General features: G+C 44.1%; 1 protein-coding gene across 3 annotated transcripts in view; it reads left to right on the forward strand.

The window, feature by feature from the left end:
* The first annotated feature begins 10,810 nt into the window (after positions 1-10,810).
* LOC105479141 (tetraspanin 2) overlaps positions 10,811-27,489 on the forward strand; it is a 41,759-nt gene continuing 25,080 nt past the window's right edge. For all 3 annotated transcript variants that reach the window (XM_011736953.3, XM_011736955.3, XM_011736954.3), the window contains exons 1-2: positions 10,811-10,937; positions 27,316-27,418. In XM_011736953.3, the coding sequence (XP_011735255.2) occupies positions 10,869-10,937; positions 27,316-27,418 (172 nt within the window). In that variant the 5' untranslated portion in view covers positions 10,811-10,868. The remainder of the gene's footprint in view (positions 10,938-27,315; positions 27,419-27,489) is intronic.

Consider the following 27,489-nt stretch of genomic DNA (forward strand, 5'->3'; position numbering starts at 1 on the left):
GAACCCCACTATTGGCCCTCCTGGGTCTCCAGCTTGCTGACTGCAGACCTCAAGACTACCAGCCTCCATAATCACATGAGCCAACTCCTTATAATAAATCTCTTATATAAATACATAATGTCTGGCTAATATAGACAATCTTGCACCTTGCTTTAGATTGTAAAAGTACTTAAGTACCTACAATTTTGCTCTCAGCCTTTGGGGCCTCTGTTCAAACTTAAAGACAACAAGAAAAGTCACATTAAAATTCTGCCAGGCTATTACTCAGTAATTTTTTAAACTCTTTCCTAATTTGGATGATTCAAATGGGGATCATCTGTGAGGCACAATAAATATTCAAACTTAGACCTCAGACCTGGATGAGTTATGTTTTCTCTCCTTCCCCCAACTGGCTGCACAAGTGAAAACAAAAATGGGCTAGTTGTTCCCATAGGGTCCTATGGAAACAATCAGTTACCTTTTGAGTTTGCTCTCTTCTCCTGTTTCAAAGTCCCTTCTCTTTCTTCACTCATGTCCCCACAAGCAGGTATAAACTTTCTCTCATTAGCAAATAACAGAAACTGAAAAATGATCAAAGGAAGCTACTGCTGCCTGAATGCTGCTGGGAAAACATTGTAAAAGGAGCACCCAGCAACCTGTGACCATGGAGATGGTTTGTAATCAGCAAGCCAGGGCCCTCGCTTTCCTTCCTTCTCTGGGCATCCAATAAACGGTTGGTTTAGAAACTCTGAGCCCACAGACTATTTTCCAACAACAGCTGCATAGCAACAAGGTTCGTATGCTGTAAACCCAGCAATCAAAACCTGTTCATGTTTGCTTATCAACACCAAAGTTATGATAGCAGGCACACCAGGCTTCCTTTTCTAGCAGTAGGGCAGATTTGATATCCTGAACTACCTTCTCGACTGAAACTAAGACACTGGATAAAATATGTAAGAATGTAAAAATAAAACCACATTGCTGGGCTAGCACAAAAGGAAGAGAATCTACAAAGGCCAAAATGAAATGAAAGCCAGAACTCGAAGTAAGCAGACACCAAAGCCACCTTTTGCCCTGGGTTTCTGTTTCGACAGCTGCAACGGCTTGGGGTTTGTGAAGTAAAGCCTCAAATGCCACTAACATAGACAGTGTATTAGGAGACCGCACCCAAACCTGGTACCTCCTCCCAAAGGATACACCCTCAAGGGAAGAGTAGATAAGAAATAAACCCATTGTGCGAAAGAGGACGAAGAAATGTATATGTTTTGATCTTGGTGTTGGAGTGGGGAAAATCTCCCCTGAGACCTTGTAACCACAAGCCAGCCTTCAAATGGATTTGTTGTCTGAATTAACACTGTGGTACTGCCTTGAGATGATTTGCAGAAGGCAAAGAAAATCCTCTCTGCAGGAATAAAATCTCAACAAAGGACTTAAAGAATTCCCACAAATTTCCAAGGAAAGTAAACGGTTTACAGCTTTAAAAAAAATCACATAATACACGAGGAACAAGACACTAAAATCAATTCATAGAAAAGTCTACAGGCAGCAAAGTCAGATCACAGAGAGTTCAGATACCAGGGTTATGAGATATATAATACAAAATGGTTCTACAACTCCACCCTTGTTTATTTTCCTTGTTTCCAAATGCAAGCCCCCATCAGTGTCTGGTTCTCAGTACTTTTCTATTTCTTCAGAAACACTCCCCTTGCTTTTCTTCTCCTTCAACCTCTCTCTCCCCAGGCACCTTCTCCCAGGACTATGAACACATTTAAATCTTTCCCCATTAAGAAAGGAAGGAAGAAAAGAAAAAAGAAAAGGAAGCTTGCTTCCACCCATCTTGCTGCACCACTCACAACTAAGTCTCTTGAAAGAGCAATTAATTGTTCAAAATGGTATTGCCTAGGTTGTCATCTAGGGTTTCTATAGCTTGGGGTTTTACATTTAAGTCTTTAATCCACCTTGAGTTGATTTTTTTATATGTTGTAAGGAAGGGGTCCAGTTTCAATCTTCTGCATATGGCTAGCCAGTTATCCTAGCACCATTTATTGAATAGGGGAGTCTTTTCCCTATTGCTTGTTTGTGTCAGGTTTGTCAAAGATCAGATAGTTGCAGGTGTACAGCTTTATTTCTGGGTTCTCTATTCTGTTCCATTTGTCTATGTGTCTACTTTTGTACCAATACTGTGCTGTTTTGGTTACTGTAGCCCTGTAGTATAGTTGGAAGTTGGGTAATGTGATGCATCCAGCTTTGTTATTTTTGCTTAGGATTGTCTTGACTATTTGGGCTCTTTTTTGGTTCCATATGAACTTTAAAATAATTCTTATAGTTCTGTGGAGAATGTCAATGGTAGTTTAATAGGAATAGTATTGAATATATAAATTATTTTGGGCAGTATAGCCATTTTAACAATGTTGACTTTTCCCATTCATGAGCATGGAACGTTTTCTATTCGTTTGTGTCATCTCTGATTTCTTTGAGCAGTGTTTTGTAGTTCTCCTTACAGAGATATTTCACCTTCTTTGTTAGCTGTATTCCTAGGTATTTTATTTGTTTTGTGTGTGGCAATTGTGAACAGGATTGCATTTCTGATTTGGCTCTCAGCTTGACCGTTGTCGGTTTATAGAAAAGTTAGTGATTTTTGCCCGGGCGTGGTGGCTCATGCCTGTAGTCCCAGCACTTTGGGAAGCCAAGGCAGGCAGATCATGAGGTCAGGAGTTTGAGACCATCCTGACCAACTTGGTGAAACCCCATCTCTACTAAAAATCAAAAAAAAAAAAAAATTTAGCTGTGCATGGTGGCACACGCCTGTAGTCCCAGCTGCTCAGGAGCCTGAGGGAGAATTGCTTGAACCTGGGAGGTGGAGGTTGCAGGGAGGCGCGGTAGTGCCATTGCACTGCAGCCTGGGTGACACAGCAAGACTCCATCTAAAAATAATGATAACAAAGAAAAGAAAAGTTAGTGATTTCTGTACATTGATTTTGTATCCTGAGACTTAGCTGAAGTTGTTTATCAGCTTAAGGAGCTTTTGGGCTGAGACAATGGGATTTTGTATATATAGGATAATGTTGTCTGCAAGCAGAAAAAGTTTGACTTCCTCTCTTCCTATCTAGATGCCCTTTATTTTTTTCCTCTTGCCTGATTGCTCTGGCCAGGACTTCCAATACTGTGTTGAATAGAAGTGGTGAGAGAGGGCACCCTGGTCTTGTGCCGGTTTTTAAGAGGAATGCTTCCAACTTTTCCCCATCCAGTATGATGTTGGCTCTGGGTTTATCATAGATGGCTCTTTTTATTTGGAGGTATGTTCCTTCAATACCCAGTTTCAATACCTACAGAGTGGGAGAAAATGTTTGCAAACTATGCCTCTGACAAAGGTCTCATGTCCAGCATCTATACAGAACTTAAACAAATTTAAAAGAAAAAAACAACCCCATTAAAAAGTGAGTAAAGGACATGAACAGACAGTTTTCAAAAGAAGACATACATGCAGCCAACAAGAATATGAAAAAATACTCACCATCACTGATCACGAGAGAAGTGCAAATCAAAACCACAATGACATACCATCTCACACCAGTCAGAATGGTTATTATTAAGAAGTCAAAAAATAACACATGCTACCAAGGTTGCAGAGAAAAAGGAACATTTATATACTGTCGGTGGGAGTGTAAATTAGTTCAACCATTGTGGAAGGCAATGTGGTGATTCTTCAAAGAACTAAAAACAGAAATATCATTTGACCCAGCAATCTCATTACTGGGTATATCCCAAGGGAATATAAATCATTCTATTATAAAGACACATGCAAGCATATGTTCATTGTAGCACTCTTCACAATAGCAAAAACATGAAATCAACCTAAATGTCCATCAATGGTGAACTGGATAAAGAAAACGTGGTACATACACACCATGGAATACTATGCAGCCATAAAAAAGAACAAGATTATGTCCTTAGCAGGGACACAGATGGAGCTGGAGGGCATTATCCTTAGCAAACTAATGTAGGAACAGGAAACCAAATACCGTATGTTTTCAATTATAAGCTAAATGATGAGAACACTTGGACACATAGGGGAGAACAACACACTCTGGGGCCTATAGGAAGGTGGAAGGTGGGAGGAGGGGGAGGATCAGGAAAAATAACTAATGGATACTGGGCTTAATACCTGGGTGACAAACAATCTGTACAAATAAAGCCATGGCGCAAGTTTACCTATATCACAAACCTGCACATGTACCCATGAACTTAAAATAAAAGTTAAACAAAAAGCACATTTCTCACTTAAAAAAAAAGAGAGAGAGAGAGAGAGAGCAATTATTATGACTTCCTCACCACTCGTTCCCTCCTAAGTTGTGTTCCAGCTTACCCAGTCCACCCCCACTTTTCTGCAGTGGCAATAGCTGAGGTTGTCAGTGTCCTAAGGTACCAAATCAGTACATGCAATGAACTCTTCTCTCACCTCACACTGCTGAGGTATTTTGCACTGTGGACACTGCCTCCATCGAGAAACTCCTCACTCAGCTTCTGTGACACCACTTCTTTCTGATTTTACTCCTATGTCTCTGGTCATTTCTTACCAGTCTCCTTTAAGTGTCACATCTCTTTTGCCCACATCTTAAAATGTTGTTGCTCTAAAGTTTCTGTTCTCGACCCTTTTCACACTCTTCCCGGGCATATCATCCATTCTTATGGCTTAAGATAGCCGTATATCTCTGAGGCATGCATGTCCTGGGATACAAGAACTCTTTGCAGAGGTGCTCCAACACAAACAGTTTTAAGAAAATCAGTTTGCCGCTTGTTAATTTCCAGGTGTATTCCTTCCTAGAATCAATCTGCCTGGGAATATGCCTACAACCGAGATATCTTCCACAAGCTACTGCTCACCCATTCTGAATCGGGTATACGTCCCCAGGTTGTAGAAATCTCTTGGTCACCAATTTGCAAAGTTGCTGTAGGTGCTGAGAAAGTAAATAACTATAATATGGGTAATAAATGCCTTTGTAAGTTAGAAGGGTTCCAACTCTATGCTTTCAATAAAATTGAAGAAAGGGCCAGATGAGGTGGCTCACACCTGTAATCCCAGCACTTTGGGAGGCCGAGGCAGGGGGATCACTTGAAACCAGCCTAGGCAGCATGGTGAGACCCCATCTCTACCAAAAAAAAAAAAGAAAAATACAAAAAGTAGCCAGATATGGTGGTACATGGCTGTGGTCCCAGCTACTTGGGAGGCTGAGGTGGGAGGATCACTTAAACCTGGGAGGCAGAGAGTTTGCAGTGAGTTTTGTTATGCCACTGCACTCCAGCCTGGGTAGCAGAGCGAGATTCTTTCTCAAAAAAAAAAAAAAAAAAATTATAATAAAAAACAAAATTGAAGAAAGGCCAAATGGAATTGTCAGCTGATTTAATCATTTAAAATAGTTTAATAGCAAGAGTGGCAGCAAGGGTGGGAGGTGCCATGTTCTTTTAAACAACCAGATCTCACACATGAATTCAGAGCAAGAACTCACTCATTATAGGGAGAATGCCATCCAGCCATTCATGAGGGATCCACTCCCATGATCCAATACCTCCCACTAGGTCCCTCCTCCAACACTGGGAATTACCATATAAGCATGTATCAGTGTGTGAATTGGGGCACATAATTCAGAAGAGGTTTAAAGAATTGATTGGCATTGCTATAAAAACGTCTTCCATCTTTATCTACTTATTTGTCTAAACAGAGTTTTTCAATATTCATATTAAAACAACGAAAAACATTAAAGGAATTTATGGTGAGCCTTGTGATTCTAGCAATAATATTCATTCAGAGATATATGAACTAGTAGAAAAAAAATACCAATCCCACCAATATCATTAAGAGATGCATTTCCAGCAATATTTTACCTTTAAGTTTAGTGACTATTTATTTAAAACTATTTATTTATTTAGTGATTATTTATTTAAAACTATTTATTTATTTAGTGATTATTTATTTAAAGTATTTTAAATTTAGTATACAATTTTAACCACTTGTATACCAAAAATAATTTTAACAGTAACTTAATCTAGAACAAGTTTGACCAACCCTGGGCTGCATGTGACCCAGGATGGTTTCAAATACTGCCCAACACAAATGCATAAACTTTCTTAAAATATTATGAGTATTTTGTGATTTTTTAAAATCTCATCAGCTATCATTAGTGTTAGTGTATTTTATGTGTGTCCCAACACAATGATCCTTCTTCTAATGTGGCCCAGGGAAGCCAAAAGATTGGACACCCCTGATCTAGAAGAAATTTGTTAACACTTACAGCCTTATGGTCTCAGGGGAAAAGTTTAATTTCTTTTAAAAAACATAGTAAATTTTGTTCAGACAGATATAAAAGGACATTCAAGAAAAATCTTTCAAGCATAAACATGCATTAATTTAGGGTGACATTTTGTAAAATGGAAATACAAGTTCAAGAAGCAAAAGGAAAGATTAAAATTTTCACCCTGTTAAAGAGGAACTTGCTTTTTTTTTTTTTTTTTTTTTTTCCAGACATGGTCTCATTCTGCCACCTAGGCTGGAGTGCAATGGTGCAATGTCAGCTCACAGCAGCCTAGACCTTCCACGCTCAGGGGATCCTCCTACTTTAGCCTCTGGAGTAGCTGGGACTACAGTGAGCACCAACACACCCGGCTAATTTTGTCCATTTGTTTTGTAGAGATAGAGTCTCACTATGTTTCTCAGGCTGGTCTCAAACTCCTGGACTCAAGTGATCCTCCTGCCTTGGGCCTCCCAAAGTGCTGAGATTACAGGTGTGAGCCACCATTCCCGGCCTTGTTCATGTATTTTTTAAATGGATGATAACAGGTAGCAGATCATACTGGCATTCAGTTTCTATTGGATGTATTAAAATGAGTAATGTGGTCATTTTATTTTAAAAGTCAATATTTAAGACACACCAGAAGTGACATCTCTGAAAATATTCAAACTTATAATAAATGATTTTACATGTAACTTAAAAATGTGTGAGGGTAATACTATACAACGCCATTTATATGAAGGTTTAAAACAGGCAAATGTAATCTATAGTGAAAGAAAATCAGAACAGTGTTTGCCTGTAGGAGGGATGTGGGCAAAGATTGACTGGGAAGGGTTATATGAAAACTTGAAAGCTTCCTGGGGTGACAGTAATATTCTATATCTTAATAGGATTTGGGGTTAGAAAGGCAAAAGCATTTGTCAAGAATTATTAAATAATATACTTAAAATGTACATTTCATTGAGGCAAATTTTAGAAAAATAGTAAATAGATATTTGAACTCTAGGTAATGTTATGCATGCTCAAGAGTTTAGGGGTGAAACATATTGCCTAAAATTTATTTGGAAGTGAATCAAAAAACAAGGTAGATTGAGAAATGGACAAGTGTATAGATAAGTAATGCAACCGAAGCAAAATGTTGATTGTAGAATCTAGATGGTGAGTATATGGTGCTCCTTGCCCAACTATTTCAATTATTTTGTATGTAATAAAATATTGGGAAAAATGCAAGAGAAAATATTTTTGTAAGTATTTTAGGGCATGTGTGGGCAAAAGTTTAAAGACCACTGACTTCTATTTATCACCATTTGCTGAAGAATCTTTACCCTAAACTTACCATCCAAACCTTTCTCCAGAATCCAATCATATTTCCATGTCATCTGGATTTCCCACCATATCTAAAACTCAGCAGATCCAAAAATGAATGTATTGTCTTCCCTCTACCAGTTAGGAATATCTTTAGCTACATGCAACAGAACACAAAGTCAAACAAAAATAGAGTTATTTTTCCTATATACTGAGAAATCTGGAGTTAGGTGGCTGCTGGTATTGGTTCAGTGGTTCCACGATGTCCTAACTGGAAGGTCTGCAATTGTCTTGCCCTTTCTTCAGAGTCACAAAACATTCTAGCGCTTCAAGCATCATGTCTGAGTTCAAGACAGGAAAGAAAGAAAAGGGAGCAATGCCAGCGACAGTTGAAAGGCTCACTTTCTTATTATGTCATTTAATGTAGTCCTGTACTTTCTTATAGTAATATACCCTTGAAAATGTATGGGATGCCTTTCAGGCACAATACATACATATATGTTGATAATGGCAATTCCTAATGTTGGAGGTGGAACCTGGTGGGAGGTATTGGATCGGAGTGGATTTCTCATGAATGGCTGGATGCCATCCTCCCTATAATGAGTGAGTTCTCGCTCTGAGTTCACATGTGAGATCTGGTTGTTTAAGAGTGTGGCACTCCCCACTTCTTTTGCTCCCACTCTCGCTATATACACACTGGTTCCCTGTGACCTTCCACCACAGCTGAAAGCTTTCTGAGGCCTCACCAGAAGCAGACACCAGCACTATGCTTCCTGTACAGCCTGTATAACTGTGAACCGATTAAATCTCTTTTCTTTAGAGATTACCCAGTCTCATAGACTTCTTTATAGCAACACGAGAATGGACTAACACACATGCATCCACACACATACACATACATGTACATAAAAACCTAAACCTCAATTGGCTTCAGAAATGGCTAACTCAGTTATGGTTAATGTCACCTATGACTGGTTTTTTCAGCTTCCTGCTTTGCTGTTTTCAATGTTGGATCTGTCCTCAGGCTGGTATGAAGATGGATATAGCAACTCTATGTATATTATCCAGATCCAACAGCCTCAAGAGGAAGAAGACCATCTGGCCCCTCAGTAGACACCACTCCCATCCCATTAGTCAGAGTGCTTGTCAATTTGTTTCCTGAACTAACTACAAGGCAAATGGGATTACCTTAGCTTACTCTTGTCAAGGGTCAGCTTCCCCTAAGACATATAACTTTGTGAAACGGTGACTGGGCAAGTCTATACTAAAGATCTGAAACTGTTATGTTGACAGGCAGCCACCATCTGTCTCTAATACATATGTGCTAAAATTGTAGCATAAAAAAACAAACAATAGATGTATATGTTACAATAGGGGTTCTCTTCCCTCTATGTAATCTCTAGAAATATTTTGTCTTAGAGATGCAAAATTCAACGATATATTTAAAGTATAATATCATTATTCATTTCATTGATTTATTGAACGCCTTCTATGTACCAGACACTACTCTTTAACTTCTTTTCCTTTATACTAAAACAGAGGTGACAGATATAGAACTATAAGTGTTTGATTGAAGCTAATGATTCACTTCTCTCTGCATACCTAATGACTTCCATCTTTGTCTTTATTTCATTGTTGGAGACATGTTTATTACTAGAATCAGCACTTTCATTTTTCTGTCTTCTACTCATTTTTATAAATGAGTCGATATTCAAACAAATGTCCAAAGACACAGAGGTAGGCAAAGATGGCAACATGGTAGAAACTGAATGGTTAACTCATAAGAGTGTGATACAATAATACTAACCCTTATGCAGTACTTACTCTGTGCCAGGCACTGTTCTAGGCACTTCACAAATACTAACTCATTAATCTTCACAACTCTATGAGGGGAGTACTATTATCTCCATGTTGCACGTGGGGATACTCGGGGCCAAGGACAGTTTTGCACATTGGTCAGCCGACTGAAAGCTGTGATTTGGCCCTCCTGCCTTCCTGACTCACTCTGCCCCATCAGGCTTCACTCAGGCTAACTGCGGTTCTCAGAACTCCCTTGGGAGGCCTTGTTCTCTCCAGCCCTGTGCTTTTGCACATGCCGTCTTCCTGGACTGATCTTTTCCGCCTGGGCTCCCTCTTCTAGACCAGATCAGGCCCCTCTCCTTAGCAATGCCTTTTCTGGTTAAGGCAGTCAGGCCAGGCACAGCTGTCCAGCACCCAGCCCACCTCTTCTCACCTTATTTGCTTACAGATCTGTCTGTACCACCAGAGATGTGGTTCCGGGCCTGGCTGTCTCCTCACTGTTGAGTCCCTGGGGCTTGCTACTATGTCTGGCCTATAATAGGCACTCAAAGTTTTGCTGAATTTATGCATAAGCTCTCCGAATTTTACACTTTCTTGTCTCCCCCATACTGTCTGACACCACATATTGTAGACACTTAGTCAATGGAAGTGGGAGTCTGATTTTCCTGCCAACAGCCTAACTTAATAAAAACAAAGCAAAACAAAAACCGCCCCCTTTCTCCCATCTCCACATCGTAATTAAGATCCCGAAAATCTGGGATCCTTCCAAGTCTTCCGATCAGCGGAACCTGGCAGGATGTGAGAAGTCAGACTCCCTTCACTGGCCGACCGGGTTGGGGGCAACTCTCAGGACGCAGGGCGCCGCCTCCCGCGCCCTCTCCCAGTTCTTGCCTATTAAGGTAAGAGTCCCCCGAGGAGGGGGAGGGGCCGGAGGGAGGGTCCCCTAGAAGCGGCCTGTGCGCTTGCTCCTCACCGCGGAGCCGCAGCCCTGGACACTCAGCCGGGTGCCCCGCCACGGGTCCTGTCAGCTTCGGGGCAACCTCGGACCCCACTTAGTTCTTCTACCCGAGGTCACCTTCCTAGATTTCCATAGCCACGAGACCAAGTGCTTATCCCTCAAGCATCGCCCGGGCCTCAAACCAGTCTCCGCACTGGGCGCTGATTAAATGGGTCCCCAGTCCCCGGTGGGCGCTCACGCCCTGCAGGTGCTCGGATAGCCACCAGCAGCGGTGCGCCCACGGGCGGGAAGGAAGGTGGTCCCTGGGTCCGGAGGAATAGCGGACATGCTCCCTCGGGCCGCTCGATCTCCATCCCCCGGCGCCCCCACTTGTCGCCAGCCTGGCCGCTTGGGGTCCTCGCGCCCCTCCCCGCCCCGCCCCGCCCCCCGGAGGCCCCGCCCCGGTCCTCCCCGCTCCTCCCCCTCCCCGCCGGCGCCTGCCGCTCCCGGCGCTCGCAGCGCGGGCCTGGGGACTGGGGATCCCGCCGCCGGGCCGCAGCATGGGGCGCTTCCGCGGGGGCCTGCGGTGCATCAAGTACCTGCTGCTCGGCTTCAACCTGCTCTTCTGGGTGAGACCAGGAGCCGGGAGGGCCGGGCAGGGCAGGGGGCCGGGTGGCGGGAGCGGGGCCGGGGTCCCCGGGGAGCTGACTGCGGCGTCCGAGTCGCGCTCGTGGGGAGGGCAGGGTGCTCCAACGCGGAGGCGAGGAGAAGGCAAACAAAGAGGGAGGGGAGGGCTGGAGGGGAGAGAACGGGAACACAGAAGGCTGATCAATGAGAAATGGTGAGAAGGGGAGATACACCGTGTGGCCCTTTCCTGGAAGGAACACCACCTGCCTTGGTTTTTATCTCCCAGCTGGTGACCCCAGGTGCGGGAACCCAGTCTCTCCTCACCCCCGGAGGACTTGGGGCCCTGGCGGTCCCTGTTCCCCTCCAGCCTCCCGTGCACACACCCCCTTTTCACTCTGCCTACCAGCTGGAACCAGGGCCTGGCCAGGGTGTTGGGAGAGAAACGCCTGCCCTGGGGCTGCCTGGGGTGGTGCTCCATTCGAGTGTGTGGACAGAGTACCTGGCTCGGAAGGTTTTGTTTAAGAAATTGGAGATAGGAATGAACATTGTGGTGGTGGGGGGATCATCGTTTTTCTGGGCATCAGGGTAAGGGTACCGCTGGGTGAGAGGAGGTGGTGGGTGCTCTTCTGAGAAGGGGATGGGGGAATGGAAGGGCTTCCAAAGGGCAGCAGCATCTCTCCACAACCCCCAGCCGCAGCCTCTGCTAAATACTAATCCTCCCAGAGATGATCTCATTCAACTTTGCAGGGTTTCATTGAACTGACAGCATTCCCAGGATTCATGGTTCACAGAGTGATAGGATCTTGACCCTTGTCTCCTATATTATCGAGACGGGGATACAGCTAGACCAAACCTACATCCCTGGATACCCTGTCCCAGGCCCTGGAGGACTGTGAGACAAGGTCTGGAAATTGTCTTTTCTGCACATTTCCTCTTGGGCTTTCTTAAGAGAATGTCAGTCAGTGTAACTGCTTAGCTAGACCCTGAGGGAAAACGTAGCTCTTGCTTTGGATAAAGAGGTTTGAGAGCAGCCAGGGCCTGGGTGCTTTGAAACTACCAGGCTGGAGGAGGTGGCTGTCCTATCTGCTCTGGGGGAAGTTGTAGTCCCATGATTGCAAGTAATTAATTATTGAATGATGGGTTCCGCTTTTGTCTGTCAACCCATTAGCTCAGATGCCTGGATGACTCCAGCAACTCTAAGCTCTTCAGTATCCTTCAGCAGTGGAAGGTGTGAAGGAGGTTCCTCCCAGACATCCCCTGAACTTTAAAGAGACACATGGCCTTTGTACACGTGGGGATTTACATTAAGCATACTATGGGGAGAGGGGTTTCTGAAGACCCTTTGTGTTGTATTTTTTAGGAATCTGGCTTAATTTCAGAAGCTGTTAATTATAGATGTCATGCCACAGTGACACCCTTCGTTCTCACTGCTTATGAATTCAAAAGAAGTTTTAAGCCTGAGGAGGAATTCTTCAACTGGGTTCAGTGCTTATTTAGTGCCTGATATTGTATCAGCCTTTCCAGTAATAGTTGGAAGCATTCATTGAATGTTTTCAATGCATCAGGGACAGTGCTAAGCATATTACATTCATTATTACACATAATCCTCACAAGAGTCCTGATATACATATACTATTATTATCCCCATTTTTTACAGATGGGGAAACAGAGGCTCAAATTGGTTAAGTTACTTGAGATGGAGTCTCGCTCTGTGGCCCAGACTGGAGTTCAGTGGCCCGATCTCCGCTCACTGCAAGCTCTGCCTCCTGGGTTCACGCCATTCACCTGCCTCAGCCTCACAAGTAGCTGGGACTACAAGTGCCCTCCACCACGCCGGGCTAATTTTTTTGTCTTTTTAGTACAGACAGGATTTTACCGTGTTAGCCAGGATGGTCTTGGTCTTCTGACCTCGTGATCTGGCCACCTCAGCCTCCCAAAGTGCTGAGATTACAGGTATGAGCCACCGCACCCAGCCGCCTACCTTCTCTTAAGCATTGTGGTACATTCAATTAACCAGTGGTTCTCAAATGTGGTTCCTGGGCCAGCAGCGTCAGCATATCCTGGGAATTTGTCAGAAATACACATTCTCGGGCCAGGCACGGTGGCTCATGCCTGTAATCTCAGCACTTTGGGAGGCCAAGGCAGGCGGATCACCTGAGCGGAGCCCAAGACCAGCCTGGCCAACATGATGAAACCTCATCCCTACTAAAATACAAAAATTAGCCAGGCATGGTGGTGGGTGCGTGTAATCCCAGCTACTTGGGAGACTGAAGCAGAAGAATCTCTTGAACCTGGGAGGCAGAGGTTACAGTGAGCCAAGATGGTGCCACATTGCACTATAGCCTGGGCAACAAGAGCGAAACTCCATCTCAAAAACAAACAAACAAATGAACAAAACATTCTCAGCTCATCCCAGACTTGCTGAATCAGAAACTCTGGGGGAAGGACCCAGCAATCTAATTTAACAAGCCATTCACATAATTCTGATCCATGCTCAAATTTGAGACCCATTCTATTAAACAATGATTAAACAAATAATAATGTATAAATATAAACACAGTTCCCTAAGCTGCTCATCTCACTGAGGAAATGAGACCAAGGGATATGGAACAACACAAAAACAAGACAGTGTGGAATCAAGTGACAAGTATCACACTGTTGACCATAGACACAGTAAGGAAAGGAAGTAGGAGCCATGCAATGTTTGAGTGCCTGAATGTGTTAACCAGTGAGGTTAGATCTGACCTTTTCTATATATGATCTAAGTAAGAAGTTTAGAGAAAGGATCAGAGTCATCATGAGAAGCCAGAAAAGTTCTCCTTAAGGAGCTATTTAAGCTGAACCTGGAAGGACTGGTAGAATGGAGCTGGGCAAAGGCGAGGGGGTGACTGACCATCCACCAGCAGAGGAGCAGAGCAAGGGGGAGTGTGTGCCACCATCTGACTGTCAAAGCTATCAGGCTGGAGTGCAGAGATCCCAAGCAGGGTGTGCCTGCACAAACAGGGTGTACTTGAGCAAGTTATTCTTGCTTCTAGGCTTATTTTCTCATCTGTACGATTGGAGTAACAGAAATATTGAGAGGATTAAGAGGGAATATGTAAAGTATGTCACCTCAACTTCCTATGAGCCTAGGACATAGGAAATATGCAAAAAATGTTAACTATTATTTTTGTTATCGAGTGCCTGGCACATAGGAAGCATTTAATAAACGTTAGCTCTCTTTCTCCTGATTCTTTTCATGTTGGGGAATAGTATATAAGTTTGCCAAGTGACTTGCAATTTGTCTTCATTTGAGGATAACTATACCTTATCTTGTCAATTTGTACTTGTGGATTTTCCCCCACTAGAACTTAAAACACTCTGAGAGCAGGAATTTTGTTTTTTCTGTTTTGCTCATAGCTGTATCCCCAGCGCTAGAATAGTGCGTGGCGTATAGAAGGCATGCAGTGGGAACTGAAGGACCTTCCTCTCCCCCAGTTTCATGGGGGTGGGGGCGGAGGCAGCAACCAGAGCGAAGTGGCAACTGAAACAGGCACCTCATGACTTAAGGGAAAGTAGCTGTGTGGGATAAATTATCTAGATATTTGCCTTCACTGTAACTGAGGGAACCTGATTCCAGAAAAGCTCCACTCTAGTTTCTGAAGTTGTTTTCTCCTGGTTGGGAGGGCTTTGTGGGAAGTCTGGGAAAGGGGTGGGGGATAGTTTTCCTGGAAGGCCAGGCTTTAGCTGTGACTACAGTGTAACATTTACACACACGCCCTTAGAAGCTCACATGCCTGCCCCTCTGAGTTACGGGGTTCCCTGGGTGACAGCACTTCCTTCCAGTCAGAACCTCGCCAGAGGTAAGCACAGAGGCGGGGCAGGGTTCGTTTGGTGATCTGCAATTTAACAGATCAATTTGGAGCCTCCTCTGGCAGCTTGCTTTAAGTTTCCCTAGGCTGTGCTCCTGGTTTCATAAACATCCAACCAGACCCTGCCAGAGCCAGCACAGTACTCCCTGGCCCAGGGCCACTGACTGTACTCACCGCTGAATTTTTAAAAACAAAGTCAAGCCTAGCCATTAACCCCACTACATTAATTTCTCTTATCATGGTTGATGTCTAAGGTGAAACCCCTCCCAACATGTCATGTCTAAATTCAGACCCGCGATCAGATAGCACAGCATATTCCTGTGCCTTTCATTGAAATCACCTTTATTTTTTTCCTACGTTGCATAGCAATATAAATAAAACACTACACCCCCACCAAGCCGCATATGTTGGTTTAAAGGAAAACCTGGGCGCTGTTTATTCCTTGGTTTATTGTTGTATGGTTAGCGTTTTCCTATCATTGTGCTGCACTAGCTGCTCAGCAGTACTGACCCACAGGAAGCAGAGCTGTTCATTGTTGAAAAGCAGATTCCATATATGGCAAGTTTGAAGTTGCCCTCCTTTCCTTCTCACCATTATTAATACAGCTTTGGGTTTTCACTTGGAGATGCCTAACAGGTGAGTTTAAGAAAGACCGTGTCTTGCAGGCTTGGGAGTCAAAGAAGTTTGACTCACATGAATCTTATAGAGGTCACCTTCCCCTCTTTCCCAAATTTATTTCAAACAGTAACTTCAGAGCAATCACTTGTCAGAGAGGTTGGTTTAGGAAAAAATACCTCAAGAAAGTATCCTTTGAGACCAGCCCATAAGGCAGATAGGAATGTTCTCAGCTTCGCTGTAGGAGAATCTTCATTTCTGATTTTTGTTAAGGTGGAAAGAGAGCAACAGGGGCCAGTGTCCCCTAGTGTGGACCTAGAGAGGGACCTAGCATTGCTGGGAGGAACAGGGAGTCTACCAGAGGGGACAGTCTGAAGAAGCCACAGCTATGGTCCCAGGGTTCTGGTAGACCTCGGTCAGACCTATGCAGTGTGGCAGTTCAAATCCAGGAATCGAAAACCTGGGCAGCGGATACTGGCATCACACTGCCTGACTTTATTCCTGCCTCCATTATTTACTACCTAGGGGACTTTGGGCAAGTTGTGTAACCTCTTTGAGCCTCCATTCTCTCATCTGTATGATGGACATATTAAAGTACTAATATCAATCTATGAACTTTGTGCAGATACAATGAGTTAATATATGTAAGGTTATAAGTATGGTTCATGCATACAGTAAATAATAACATAAGATAGTAGTAGTTATTGTTTTTAAATACTAGGAGTACAAATGGGAAAGTAGAATCTAGAATCCAAGAGGTTCATAAAGGCACGATGAAGCAGGCAGGTGTTTTACATCCAACTAAGGAAGCAAGGTGGCAAGAGTCGGAGTTTATCAAGGGCGTGGAGTCAAAAGGGGAGATCACTTCCTCTACAATTCCCTGCCAAGTGCTGGGAATTCAAAGATGATTAAGACACAGTCCTTGATCTTGAGGCACTCATGCCTTTATTTAGCCTCCATTTTGCCTTTGATTAGAATTTATTCCCTGTTTAGTCTTTGCTCCTTGAGGGCAGGGACTATGTCCTTTTGGCATCCCCTTTCTCCCAGTCCCTCAGCACCTAATAGAGTTAAGCATGGCTCCAGCTAAGGGAGTTGTGTGCACTGACCTTGGAGCAGGATCTGTTTATTTCCTTTCCTGCTTCTGTGCTACTAAGTGGAGGCCAAGGAAGAGCAATGGGAAAACCTTTGGTGATCAGTGCCTCTCAGACTTTAACGTGCGTACAGATCACCTAGGGAGCTCATTCAGCTCTATTCGGATTCAGTGGGTCTGCATTTCTAACAAGCCCCCAGGTGATGCTTGTGTTGCTGGTCTGGGCACATGCTTTGAGAACCCCTGTTTTAGATGTGGTCTGAAGAGATCAGAGATTCAGCAGTGGCACTGTTTCTGACTGAAGCAGGGTGTGCCCTACTTCTTGGCTTACTCACTTGGCTTGTTTTTGGCCGTTCTTTTAATTTCAGTTACCACTTTACCTTTATTAAGTCTATTTTTTATGCGAATACTTGATGCTTTCTGGAATTACTGGGAGGCCACCCGTCCATTGTTCATTGCATCTCACCGTGTTATTCTAGAACATCAGCCATGAAGTATCTTTGGGTCTTCAACCATGTGTGGCAAAAGAGAACGTAACCTCTATCCCCCAACCTTGACAGTTAATATTGCGAAGCTGCTCCCTTAAAACAAGTGATGCTATACTGAGCACTGAAACAAATCATGTCACGGTTGCTAAGGAATTAAAGAGAGAATGCTGCCAGTAAGATGGAAATACCAGCTGGGCAGGGAGCACGTCTTACAGATGAATTACCTCGGGTTACCTTGGCCTGCCTTTTTCATCCTCTTTGAATTTGATTGGGAACAAAAATAACAATGCTAATTAACATTCATACGATGTTTCAGTTTACAAAGTGCTTTCATATGCATTATCCCACCTGATCATGAATCACAACAATCTCGTGAAATAGTGTAATTATTCCCATTTTACAGTTGTGAAAGCTGAAAGTCAGGCACAGTAGGTGGTATGTCCCAGGTCTTCTGACTTTAAACCCCATGCTCTTTTGATTGTTTTAATTTATTGGAACATGTAGAATATAAGGTATAAGAAATGCTACCAACTTGGAAAATGTGAAGTCTGTGATCAGGGAGATTATATTCAGTGTCCGATTTAGTCTTGATGCATTCCAGAAACACAGGTACAAAGAGATGCCTAAAATACTAAGGCATATGGGAGAAGAAGCAGGAGAGAGGTTGGGAACACTGCTGATCAGTTTCAGGCAGAGGAAAAGTAAGATGGAAATTGAGAAAGGGTATATATCAAGAGACTGTTTAAAAAATTAATTTCAGGAGCAAAAATTTGAAGAACAGGAAGCACTATATAAATGTACACTATGTGCCGGCTGCTTTCCCAGGCACATTTTATTATTAACTAATTTAATCCTCATGACAACCCTATGAAATAGTAGCAGTTATCATCCCCAGTTTACATATGAGAAAACAGGGGTCTGAAGCATTGAAGAGACTTGCCCAGGTCTCAGAGCTGGCCAGTGGCAGAGCTGTGTCTCTGTATGTGTCCCCAGAGTCTATACTCGTAACCACTCGAAGTTTACAGACGATCAGAGAGGAAGGTTGAAGCTCTGACGAGCTTGTGAATTCTAGACCTGCACTGTCCAATGTGAGGACTATGCTACCGATCACATGTAGCTATTTAAATTAATTAAAACTAAATGAAATGTAACCTTCATTTTCTCAGTCCCACTAGCTACATTTCAGAGCTCCATAGCCATAGGTGCCTAATGGCCACAATGCTGGAAAGCACAGATATAGGACATTTACATCATTGGAGAAAGTTCTACTTGACAGCCCTAGCCTAAATATAGTTATTCTTTCACTCATAAATACATCTATTCATATTTTTCTCTTATGAGGCCTTAAAACCATTAAAGAGAGAAGACATAATTTCCACAAAAGGCCACTGACTTTCTAGTATAGAAGATTTAAAAAACCGAAAGGAATTCCAGCTGTCATGGAAAGAGGGAGTGTAGATCTAAAATAAAAATGAGTAGAGGACGGCTGCAGCAGACCACATTATTGGAACCGTGGGAGCGATGTTTCCTGTCTTGAAGATTAAGCTTTCAGTTTGAAGGTAACATTAGCAAGTCTACCAACATAATAACACGAAGTGTGAGGCACTCACTGCTCTCAGTGTGTAACATGAACTCATTTAGTCTCTTTAGGAGGCACTATTAGTACCTTCACTTTGCAGATGAGGAAGCTGGGGTTAGAGAGGTTAAGTGGCTTGCCCAAGATTATAGGACCAGTAAGTGCCAGAGCCTGATTCAAACCCAAATGCCTAGAACCCCCATTTTTATCCACTACAGCTCCTTTACACCTAAGTACTGTATGCGCGCATGTGTTTATTACCCTAAGGGCATCGTTATGCACTCTGAACACCCAGAAGAGGTGAATTTCTAGAAGAGCAGTTGGCAGACATTCCAGGATGTGTACCAAGCTCTGTCCCCCACGTTATAATGGTGATTGGGAGTCAGCTTATTAACCGAGGTGGCAGAGCAAGGCTGAGCATGGCCAGGGGTGCATTGGAGGCTGTTGTCACTCATCCAGGGAGCTGACTTTGTCTCCCTGCTCACGCCAGAGTCTATCTAGCCCTGTGTGAACGGACCAGTGCTGCACCTTCCTGACCTCGAACAGGTCCTCGTAAAATGGCTTTTAAGAAAAATCTCTATAGCGCACCAAGCTAGACTTTCACAATTTCTGCTGGATTCCACCCATGCTAACTTCTTACTAAACAAATTGTTTTGGCTTTTCTAATCTAGCCTTAGTTCTACTTGAAACATCTTTTTAACCATTGTCATTCTGTAACAACTAAAACTGGATGAAGATCATATTTATTGATCAATAATTAAGAATTCTGTTTATCTGCTCCAAAGTAGTTCTCCCAACCACTATACATAAATTGTGTTTAATGTATTGTCTTTGCTTATGTAAAGCTCTAGATAGATGAGATGTCACAGTAGTCACTGTGGCCTCCAAGAGAAGTGATTATATATGCAGAGGGCAGGCCTAGGATGAGAGCCAGCTGGGTGTTCCAAGGAGGAAGTCCAGAGAACCTAGAAAAGACCATTTTTTCCTCCCTGGGCTTATCCCCTTGATGAGGTAAGTAAGGCGGACATTGAGTTCAGTTCACTTCTGTGACTTGGTAGGCTGGATTTTAGCTCTGTACATATTTGATCTTCATTTGAGTAAGCCATCTGCTCCCTGGAATCCTTAGCCAGTAGTCTATGACATTCACTTTGCTGTATAAAGAAGACTACATAGGCTGGGCATGGTGGCTCACACCTGGAATCCCAGCACTTTGGGAGGCTGAGGCAGGAGGATCACTTGGGCCCAGGAGTTCGAGACCAGTCCGGACAACAAAGTAAGGCCCCATCTCTACAAAAAAATTTAAAAAATTAGCTGGATATGGTTGCACATGCCTGTAGTGGGAGGAGGAGGTGGGAGGATTGCTTGAGCCTGGGAGGTCAAGACTGCAGTGAGCTGTGATCAGGCCACTGCATTCCAGCCTGGGCAACAGAGTAAGACCCTGTCTCAAAAAAATAAAAAGCAAGAAAACTACACAGCCATCATCTTTCTCCTAATTCTTGATGTTCCCTAATCTCCTCCTCCTTCCCCCTATATTTTTAAGAGAAAAGACATTATGTATAATCACTGAATAAACAACACACTTTCCACTGTCTATGTGTAAATTATCTGCTCTATCATTTGCAGCAAGCTTTTCATCCCAAGTTAGTTTCCTTCCCCTGAGCTTATATTTCTCCAGCACTTATAAACTGCCCCCAGCAATGTTGGTTGACCCATGCAAGTTAACTTTATAACAATTTAAACAAACTGAAGGTACATCTGGCACAAATGTGTTGCCCACTGTTCTTTCCAGAAATGAATGGAATGCTCCTGATTTTATTGTGGCCTGAATTGCAGCACCCTTCCATCAGTGCAGAGAGTTAAGCATTGGTTGATTGTAAAATATACTCTTACCTGAACGAAGTCTTTCTTAGAGTGAGCTTTTTCTTAGGAAATTGTATGAGGAAAATAATGGGGAGATCAGAAACACTAGTACCTAAAGAAGCTGCCATGCATTTCCAAACTAACACAGCCTTATCATCACATGCTGCCACAGTCCTGCCTCTCAGTTCCCACTCACCTGGTCCTGATGAAGGCTAAGGTAGCAAGGTCCCTCGGAGACTATTTGATGTGGATGTCGTATGGCATTCAATTCTCACATTTTTTCTGATAAAACCCTTGATTTTGAAGAAGTGCCATCTGAATCCTTGCCTTGCTTTCACTGCATAACGGAATAAAAATCTTGGGAGCCGGTTTTCCTATTTGAGAAAATTCAGATCATCTTCCAGAGCAAATGTGCTTCTGACTTTTGCCTGCTAAGAGGGTGAGACTCCATTATCCTTATGGGGTATCATAATGGGGTTTACAATCAGATCAAGAATCGTAAGTGCTCATTATGTGATTCCAATGCGGATGAGAATTGCCACCAAGAGCAAGTATTAGCTTAAAAGCATTTAATGAAAATTCTAGGGTTGAAGCATCATTTCCAATTTTGTGTCTTCATCCCAAAGAAGAGAATTGCAAATGAGTTGGTATTCACCCTGGAGAAGCCAGAATACAGAACTGATTTTGTTCATTCTTTCATTTGAGTGCAGCATGCGCGCGCGCGTGTGTGTGTGTGTGTGTGTGTCACCATAATTGTATTGTGTTCATATGCCCCTGCCAGTGGAAGGCATATATACATTGTGTAGATTTACTTTGTGTAGATTTTTTCTTTATGTCCACGGATGGTGCACAACATACATTTCTGCAGGCTTAGGAAAACACAGAACTGATACTACGTGCTCTAGTTTTGTTTTCTGTTTCTGGGGCAAGTGTTTTGCTGAACATATTCGACAATGTGTTCACACAGTGCCTTCCAAGGTATCTGCAGTGTTTCCCAGGTGCAGATGAGTTTGAAAATAGCACTTTGTGAAGTATTCCCTTGGAGACTTGTGAAGGAGGTTGTTCGCAATTGCTCCTGTCAGCCTGTCTTAATCAGCTCAAGCTGACATTAAAAAAAAAATAGTACCACAGAGTGGGGTAGCTGAAGCAGAAATTTATTTTTCGCAGTTCTGGAGACTAGAAGTCAGAGGTCAGATGCTAGAGGTCGGAGGTCAGGTTGGGTTCTGGCGAGGGCTCCCTGGTGAGGGCTTGTGGACAGCTACCTTCTTGCCGTGTCCTCATATGATGGAGAGAGAGAGAGCAAGCTTTCTGGTGTCTCTTCTTATAAGGACACTAGTTCCTTGTGATGGCTCCACCCTCGTGACCTCATTTAAACCTAATTACCTCCCAAAGCCCCATCCCCACATACCCTCACACTGGGGATTAGGCCTCAACCTGTTAATTTTGCACGTTGGTGGGATACAATTCAGTCCATAGCATCTTTGTGAAGGTCCTCCATTCACTCATTTAGCAAATGTCTATTGGGAGCCCACTCTGCAGGGCAAAGGGGATTATGTTTGGGAAATAGCAATATAGACCCTGTCCCCACCTTCACAGAGCTTAGACCTTAATTTACAAAAAAATGGACATATTTAAGTAGAAAACATGATGTGAGATATAAAGGAAGGTACCTATCTAGGCCATGGTAGGCTTCCCTGAGGAACTGATGTTAGAGCTGTGAATGGGTGTCAGCTAGGGGGAGGGGGAGGAGGGAACAGCAAGAACAGAGACCTCCACAGGGGCAGGAAGGATCTGAAACTGTAGCTGGAGCATCTGAGGGCCAGGACCTGTGATTCCCACTTAGGTATAAGTGCACATGCTATCTAGAATTTCCCTAAATGATGTTTCTTACCCCAAAAGTGGGCGCTTTTTTTGCTGGGTTTAGTCACTAGAAAGTGGATAGCAGGTATTTGCTCTTGGTGGTCTGGTTGGCTAACTTCAGGGAAAAGGAGGACAGCTGGGCAGACTGGGGGAGCCCAGAATGGGGAATGATCTTTGCATTCCTGCATCTCAGCACCACCCACTCCAACCACAGCGCCTCCCTAGGAACCATGTTTGTAATTCGTGAAACTTGTCTTTTTTAAAAATGAAAAAATATGTCCTCAAGATAGGACATCTCATCAGCAATCCCAGGAAAATGGAAGTAAGTACAGTAAAATAAAATTGAAATCTATTAGCAAGCTCTGCTTCATGCATGATGACTTGTTTTAGGCAGATAGCCATTATTAAAGAAAACTTTTTGTCCATGCACTTTGCTTGAAATGCTTTCTAATCAGGTTTTCAGTCCTTCTTCTGTTTCTGTAGTTTTAGAACACACATTGTTTTCACTAAAGACATATGCTTACAATTTGCAATTTTGTGTCCTCCAAACTCTCTGAAATATGGTTAGCTACTGAAAGAACTTGCCCATGACAATACATACTATAACCATATCTGATGATCCCCTATTTAATGACTCGGAATTATTGTCACTATCTGTTCCTTTCCCTGCATTCTTATCTCTTTTTTTTTTTTTAACTATTTTTCTCATCCTCTTTTTAATAGTTGGCGCACTCTTGCCCTTAAATACTATTTTATCACATTCTCTGAGTACCTCACATACAACCGGTCCTCAGAAAAGGAATGATGAAGCTGGGCGTGGTGGCTCATGCCTGTAATCCTAGTACTTTGAGAGGCTGAGGTGGGCAGATCACTTGAGTCCAGGAGTTCGAGACTAGCTTAGGCAACATGGTGAAACCCTGTCTCTACAAAAAACACAAAAATTAACTGGTGTGGTGGTGTGCGCCTGTATTCCCAGCTATTTGGAGGGCTGAGGTGGAGGATCGCTGGAGCCCAGGAAGTTGGGGCTGCAGTGAGCTGTGATGGCACCACTGTACTCCAGCCTGGGCGACAAAGTGAGACCTTGTCAAAAAAAAGGGAGGGAGGACTCAAAAAATGATACTCTCTGGCATCTTCTCATGTGCATTCTGGTGGGCTGCTTCTGGACTGACTTCCCACCCGCAGGGTTGGATCCCCTCCTGGGCCACCCAGTGGGGATTAGCATCTCCTTGAGCCCCAGGAGAAGGACTGGACTTTCCTCATCTCTGAAACCCTGGCTTCTGACTCATAATGGGTGTTCAATACATGTATTTTAAAGGATTAACATCAAAGTCCAACTTTTGCTTCTGTATGAAAAAGTCCGTTTCTGAAAAACAACAACGTTTCTAGTTGTAATTGTTCCAAAGGCACGGGGATTGGCACTGGTCCTGGAAGCAGGCCAACCCTCAGCAAAGTTCTTCAATGGGTACAGTGACCTCATCGTTCTCACAGCTCTCCACATCCACTCCCCTGGTGTCCTGTCTCTGGTCCTCAGCCATTCAAGCCTTTGTCTTTGGCTCCTTGCTATGTCTAACATCCAGGTAGTATTCATGTTCCTGATGGTTTCCATCAAAATGTGGGCTTCTGTTCCTCCTCCCCTCAGGCAGACCTTGCTATGGGCTTTCCAAGATGGTAGCAAGCAAAGTAGAAGCCGAGTCATGGTCTGCCCCACACGCTCTTAAACCCGAACCTCCGACCTCCCCCAGACTCTCCTTAACAAACACAGCATCGAGGTAAGGAAATGCACATCTGTGCTGCCATTTCTGCCTGGAGTTTGCCTCTGCTGCCAGTCCTTCCTTGCCCAGTGACTTCTCACTCATTCTTCAAGATGTAAATCAAAATTTAATGACTCCTCCTGCATGCCAGTGGCTACAGTTTGCTCCAGTCCCTTGGCAGTGTGCACGCTGTTCCTCTTCAGCACACTTCCTGCATTATAGTGCACTCAGTACTTTATGTGACTATCTACCACATTAGACTGTGAACCATGTCTTTTTCTTCATCGTTTCCCTAACACTGAGCACAGTACCTGGCCTGGACCATAGTTTATTCTTAGTAAACATGCAAAGAAGAAAGACAGGGAAAGATGTGGCTAGGGGCAGAAGAAGGAACCATTAAAAAAATGGTAGCCTCTCATTTCTTATTTGTTTTAACATTGGCTGAGGTGCAATGTTATGTCTGAATGCAAAAGAGTGGTTGAGATTAAAGGGAGAAGAGGGACATGTGGGCATGAGGCAGTTTTGGCCTCATTGGGTTAACATTTAAGATTACAGAGGTTCGAAGACTTCCTTCAGGTCACTGGGGAGACCATTTGCTCCAGCTCTATGGAATACAGGGAGTGTTGAGAACTTAGTGACACTGACATGCTCACTTTGTTCCTGACTGGACTGGAACTGGTGTGAATTTTTTTCAAGCAATTTCTAGTGTGTGATCGACCAACCAAAGCCCAGTGAACACAGAGCATTCCATGAATCTTACAGGAATGGTGAGTTCAGAAGGACCAAACGGCTGTGTGTTCTGTGCCGATGCCACTTTCCAAAGCAGTGATCACCCTGCCTCTTGTCACAGCAGCATCAGCCCTGGCCAGGTCCTTCCCCACAGCATCCCTGACACAGCCGGCAGCAGCCTGCTGGGAGGATTCCCTTCCACACAGTGATGACGTTCAGCTAAGCCGCAGTTTCCTCGACCCAGGAGGAAACCCGTGTGGTTTGGGGTTAGGGGCATGGATGAGCAAGCGCAGATTTTTTCCCAATTGCCCTATGGCTTTAAATTGCAACCTCTCTTTTAATTTTCCATTATGCATCAAACACATCTGTGCCAGAACTGGACACATGTATTCCGTCTGGGAGGATAATCCCAGACAGCTATAAATTAAAGTTTGTGTACAGAGATTCCAAAACTGTGGCCTCGCGGTAGGGTGTCCCTGGGACCAGTCACCTCCTCCACAGTCTGCTCGGTGGCTGCTGGCTTTGGCCCGATGCCTCTGTCAATAGGTTTTGCTTTGTATTTGGAAACTCTGTCTTTCCATCAAGTTGCCACAGAGATGAGGGCGTGCAGGGCTGCCTGAGACGCTTTGCTGGGCAGACTTGTCCCAGGCAGCCTCCAAGTGCTCCTAGGAGGAACCTAGGTGCTTGACCAAGGGCATTGCTCTCTTTTCTGCACAGGAACAGCGAGGACCTCAAAGCTGGTGTCCTCCCAAGTTAAAGCATGGCCCAAGAAGACTCTCCCCACTTTTTCTGGATTGAATATAGAAACTACAGTGTAACACTTTAAAAATATATTTTTAAAGCCACAAGAGAAGTACACGCTTAATGCAGAGAACTTAGAAAATATACTGAGAAGGAAAAAAGTCACCTGAAATCCTGCCCTAAAAAGATATTGTTAATGTTTTAGCAAGACTCCTTTCAGTATGTTTCCATGCCATGCCAGCCTTTTTTTAACGCAGACGTCTTTCAAAAGCTGATTGATCCCGGTTCCTTTAGCTGCCCCTCACATTATCCAATTAGTGCTTTCCTCTAAGTGCCAGAAACTGTTAGTTACTCCACAAGGGAGAGTCCAGCTGGTAGAATTCTGCCCCTCTGACTCTTCCTCACTGAAATCACACCTCTTTTCTGAAGAAACTGGCCGCAAAGGGAATTGGCCTTGGGGGATAGAAGGAGAAGAGGGATAGAGTCCTCATAGAAATCCAACCAGATCGTCCAGAAGGCTAGTTCCGGGTGCTTTATAAGCTGCCTGGCAAGATAGAAGTCTCCTGTGTAAAAAGGACTATGCTGTGTCTGGTGTGATTTTGCCTTTTAGACCTCTGCTCCTCTGATTTCCATCCTCCGTGCTCCTGTTCCCAGCATCTGTGTGTGCTCTGCTCTGTTTGGGCAGGGGAAGCCTCTAAATTGTTCATTTAGTGGTAGGCGAGGGCAGCCCAACAGCAACTAGATGGGCCAGCAGAATTAGGAGGCTATTTTTATATCTCTGCTTACTTTCCCATGGTGCCCTGAGCGCAGAAGGTGCCCAGTAAATATCTGTTGATGGATTGATACAGTGAAATTCGAGAGCAGTGTTGGTGGGGAGGGAACACCGTGGCTAGAGCCTGCTGGCACGCAGCAGTGACAGTCCTGAGATGGCAGAAAGGGCTTCCAACTTCCATGCTGAGCCTCACAAAAGCCTTCAGAGTAGGGAAGCAAAGGAAGCCGGATGATGACTCTACCAGCCGCCAGCCTGCCCAGCCACTGCTTGCGCCAGCCACTCAGCCTCTCCATGAGCCACACAGCACACAGACCATGCTTTTTCAGAAAATTACTTTTTCCTTTCTCACTTTCCATGGAAACTCAAAATAGCAACCAAAAAAAAAAAAAAAAAAAAAAAAAGACTGGGCTATCTCCCTACCAGCAAAACCATCCCCAGTCAGGGCAGTGACCATACAGGATAGGGGGAGAGGGTTACGGGTGCCCCTAAAACAGCTTTCTATTTGGAGACTGTGCACTCACGAGGTGTGGGTGGGTTCTGAGGTTGAGGTTGCTGTATTGTCTTCCCATTTAGAAAAGTGGATTTCCCTGAGGTCTTGGAGTTCATCTTGTTCTTGGTGACCTGGCAGCTGAGACGTAGCCACCTCTCGTTGTGGTGTGGGTGAAGAGATCCGACGTGCCCAGCAAGGGACAAAAAGGCAGGGGGCAGATGCCTTCCAGAGGGAATGTTATTGGAATATTGCTTTTGAGACACCTCCCTGGCTGTGCTGAGTGTGCCCCATAACCACAGCGCAGCCTGGCATCATGGAAAATCCCTGCTCTCAGAATCCGAAAAACCCAGTCCAATGTCACATCAGGGGCCTGAGGGACTTTGTGCAAGTCACTTCACCTCTCTGAGCCTTCATTTTCTCCCCTATAAAATGGGAAGGGTGGTCTAAGTGAGTTCTAAAGGGGTGACCTCGTCAGCATCCTGTGCCTGGAGCCTGCTCTCGGATCTGTGCGTGCTCGTTCCCCTTCCACTGTAAACACAGTGTTGTTTGCCTTCCAGCTGGCTGGATCGGCCGTCATTGCTTTTGGACTATGGTTTCGGTTCGGAGGTGCCATAAAGGAGTTATCATCAGAGGACAAGTCCCCAGAGTATTTCTATGTGGGTGAGTGACTCCAGCTTCCCTAAGTTCCAGCTCGGAGTAGATGGGGCTGTGCAAAGGCTTAGAGCAGAAGC

Source organism: Macaca nemestrina, chromosome 1 (genome assembly GCF_043159975.1).
Source record: "Macaca nemestrina isolate mMacNem1 chromosome 1, mMacNem.hap1, whole genome shotgun sequence".
NCBI lineage: Eukaryota > Metazoa > Chordata > Mammalia > Primates > Cercopithecidae > Macaca > Macaca nemestrina.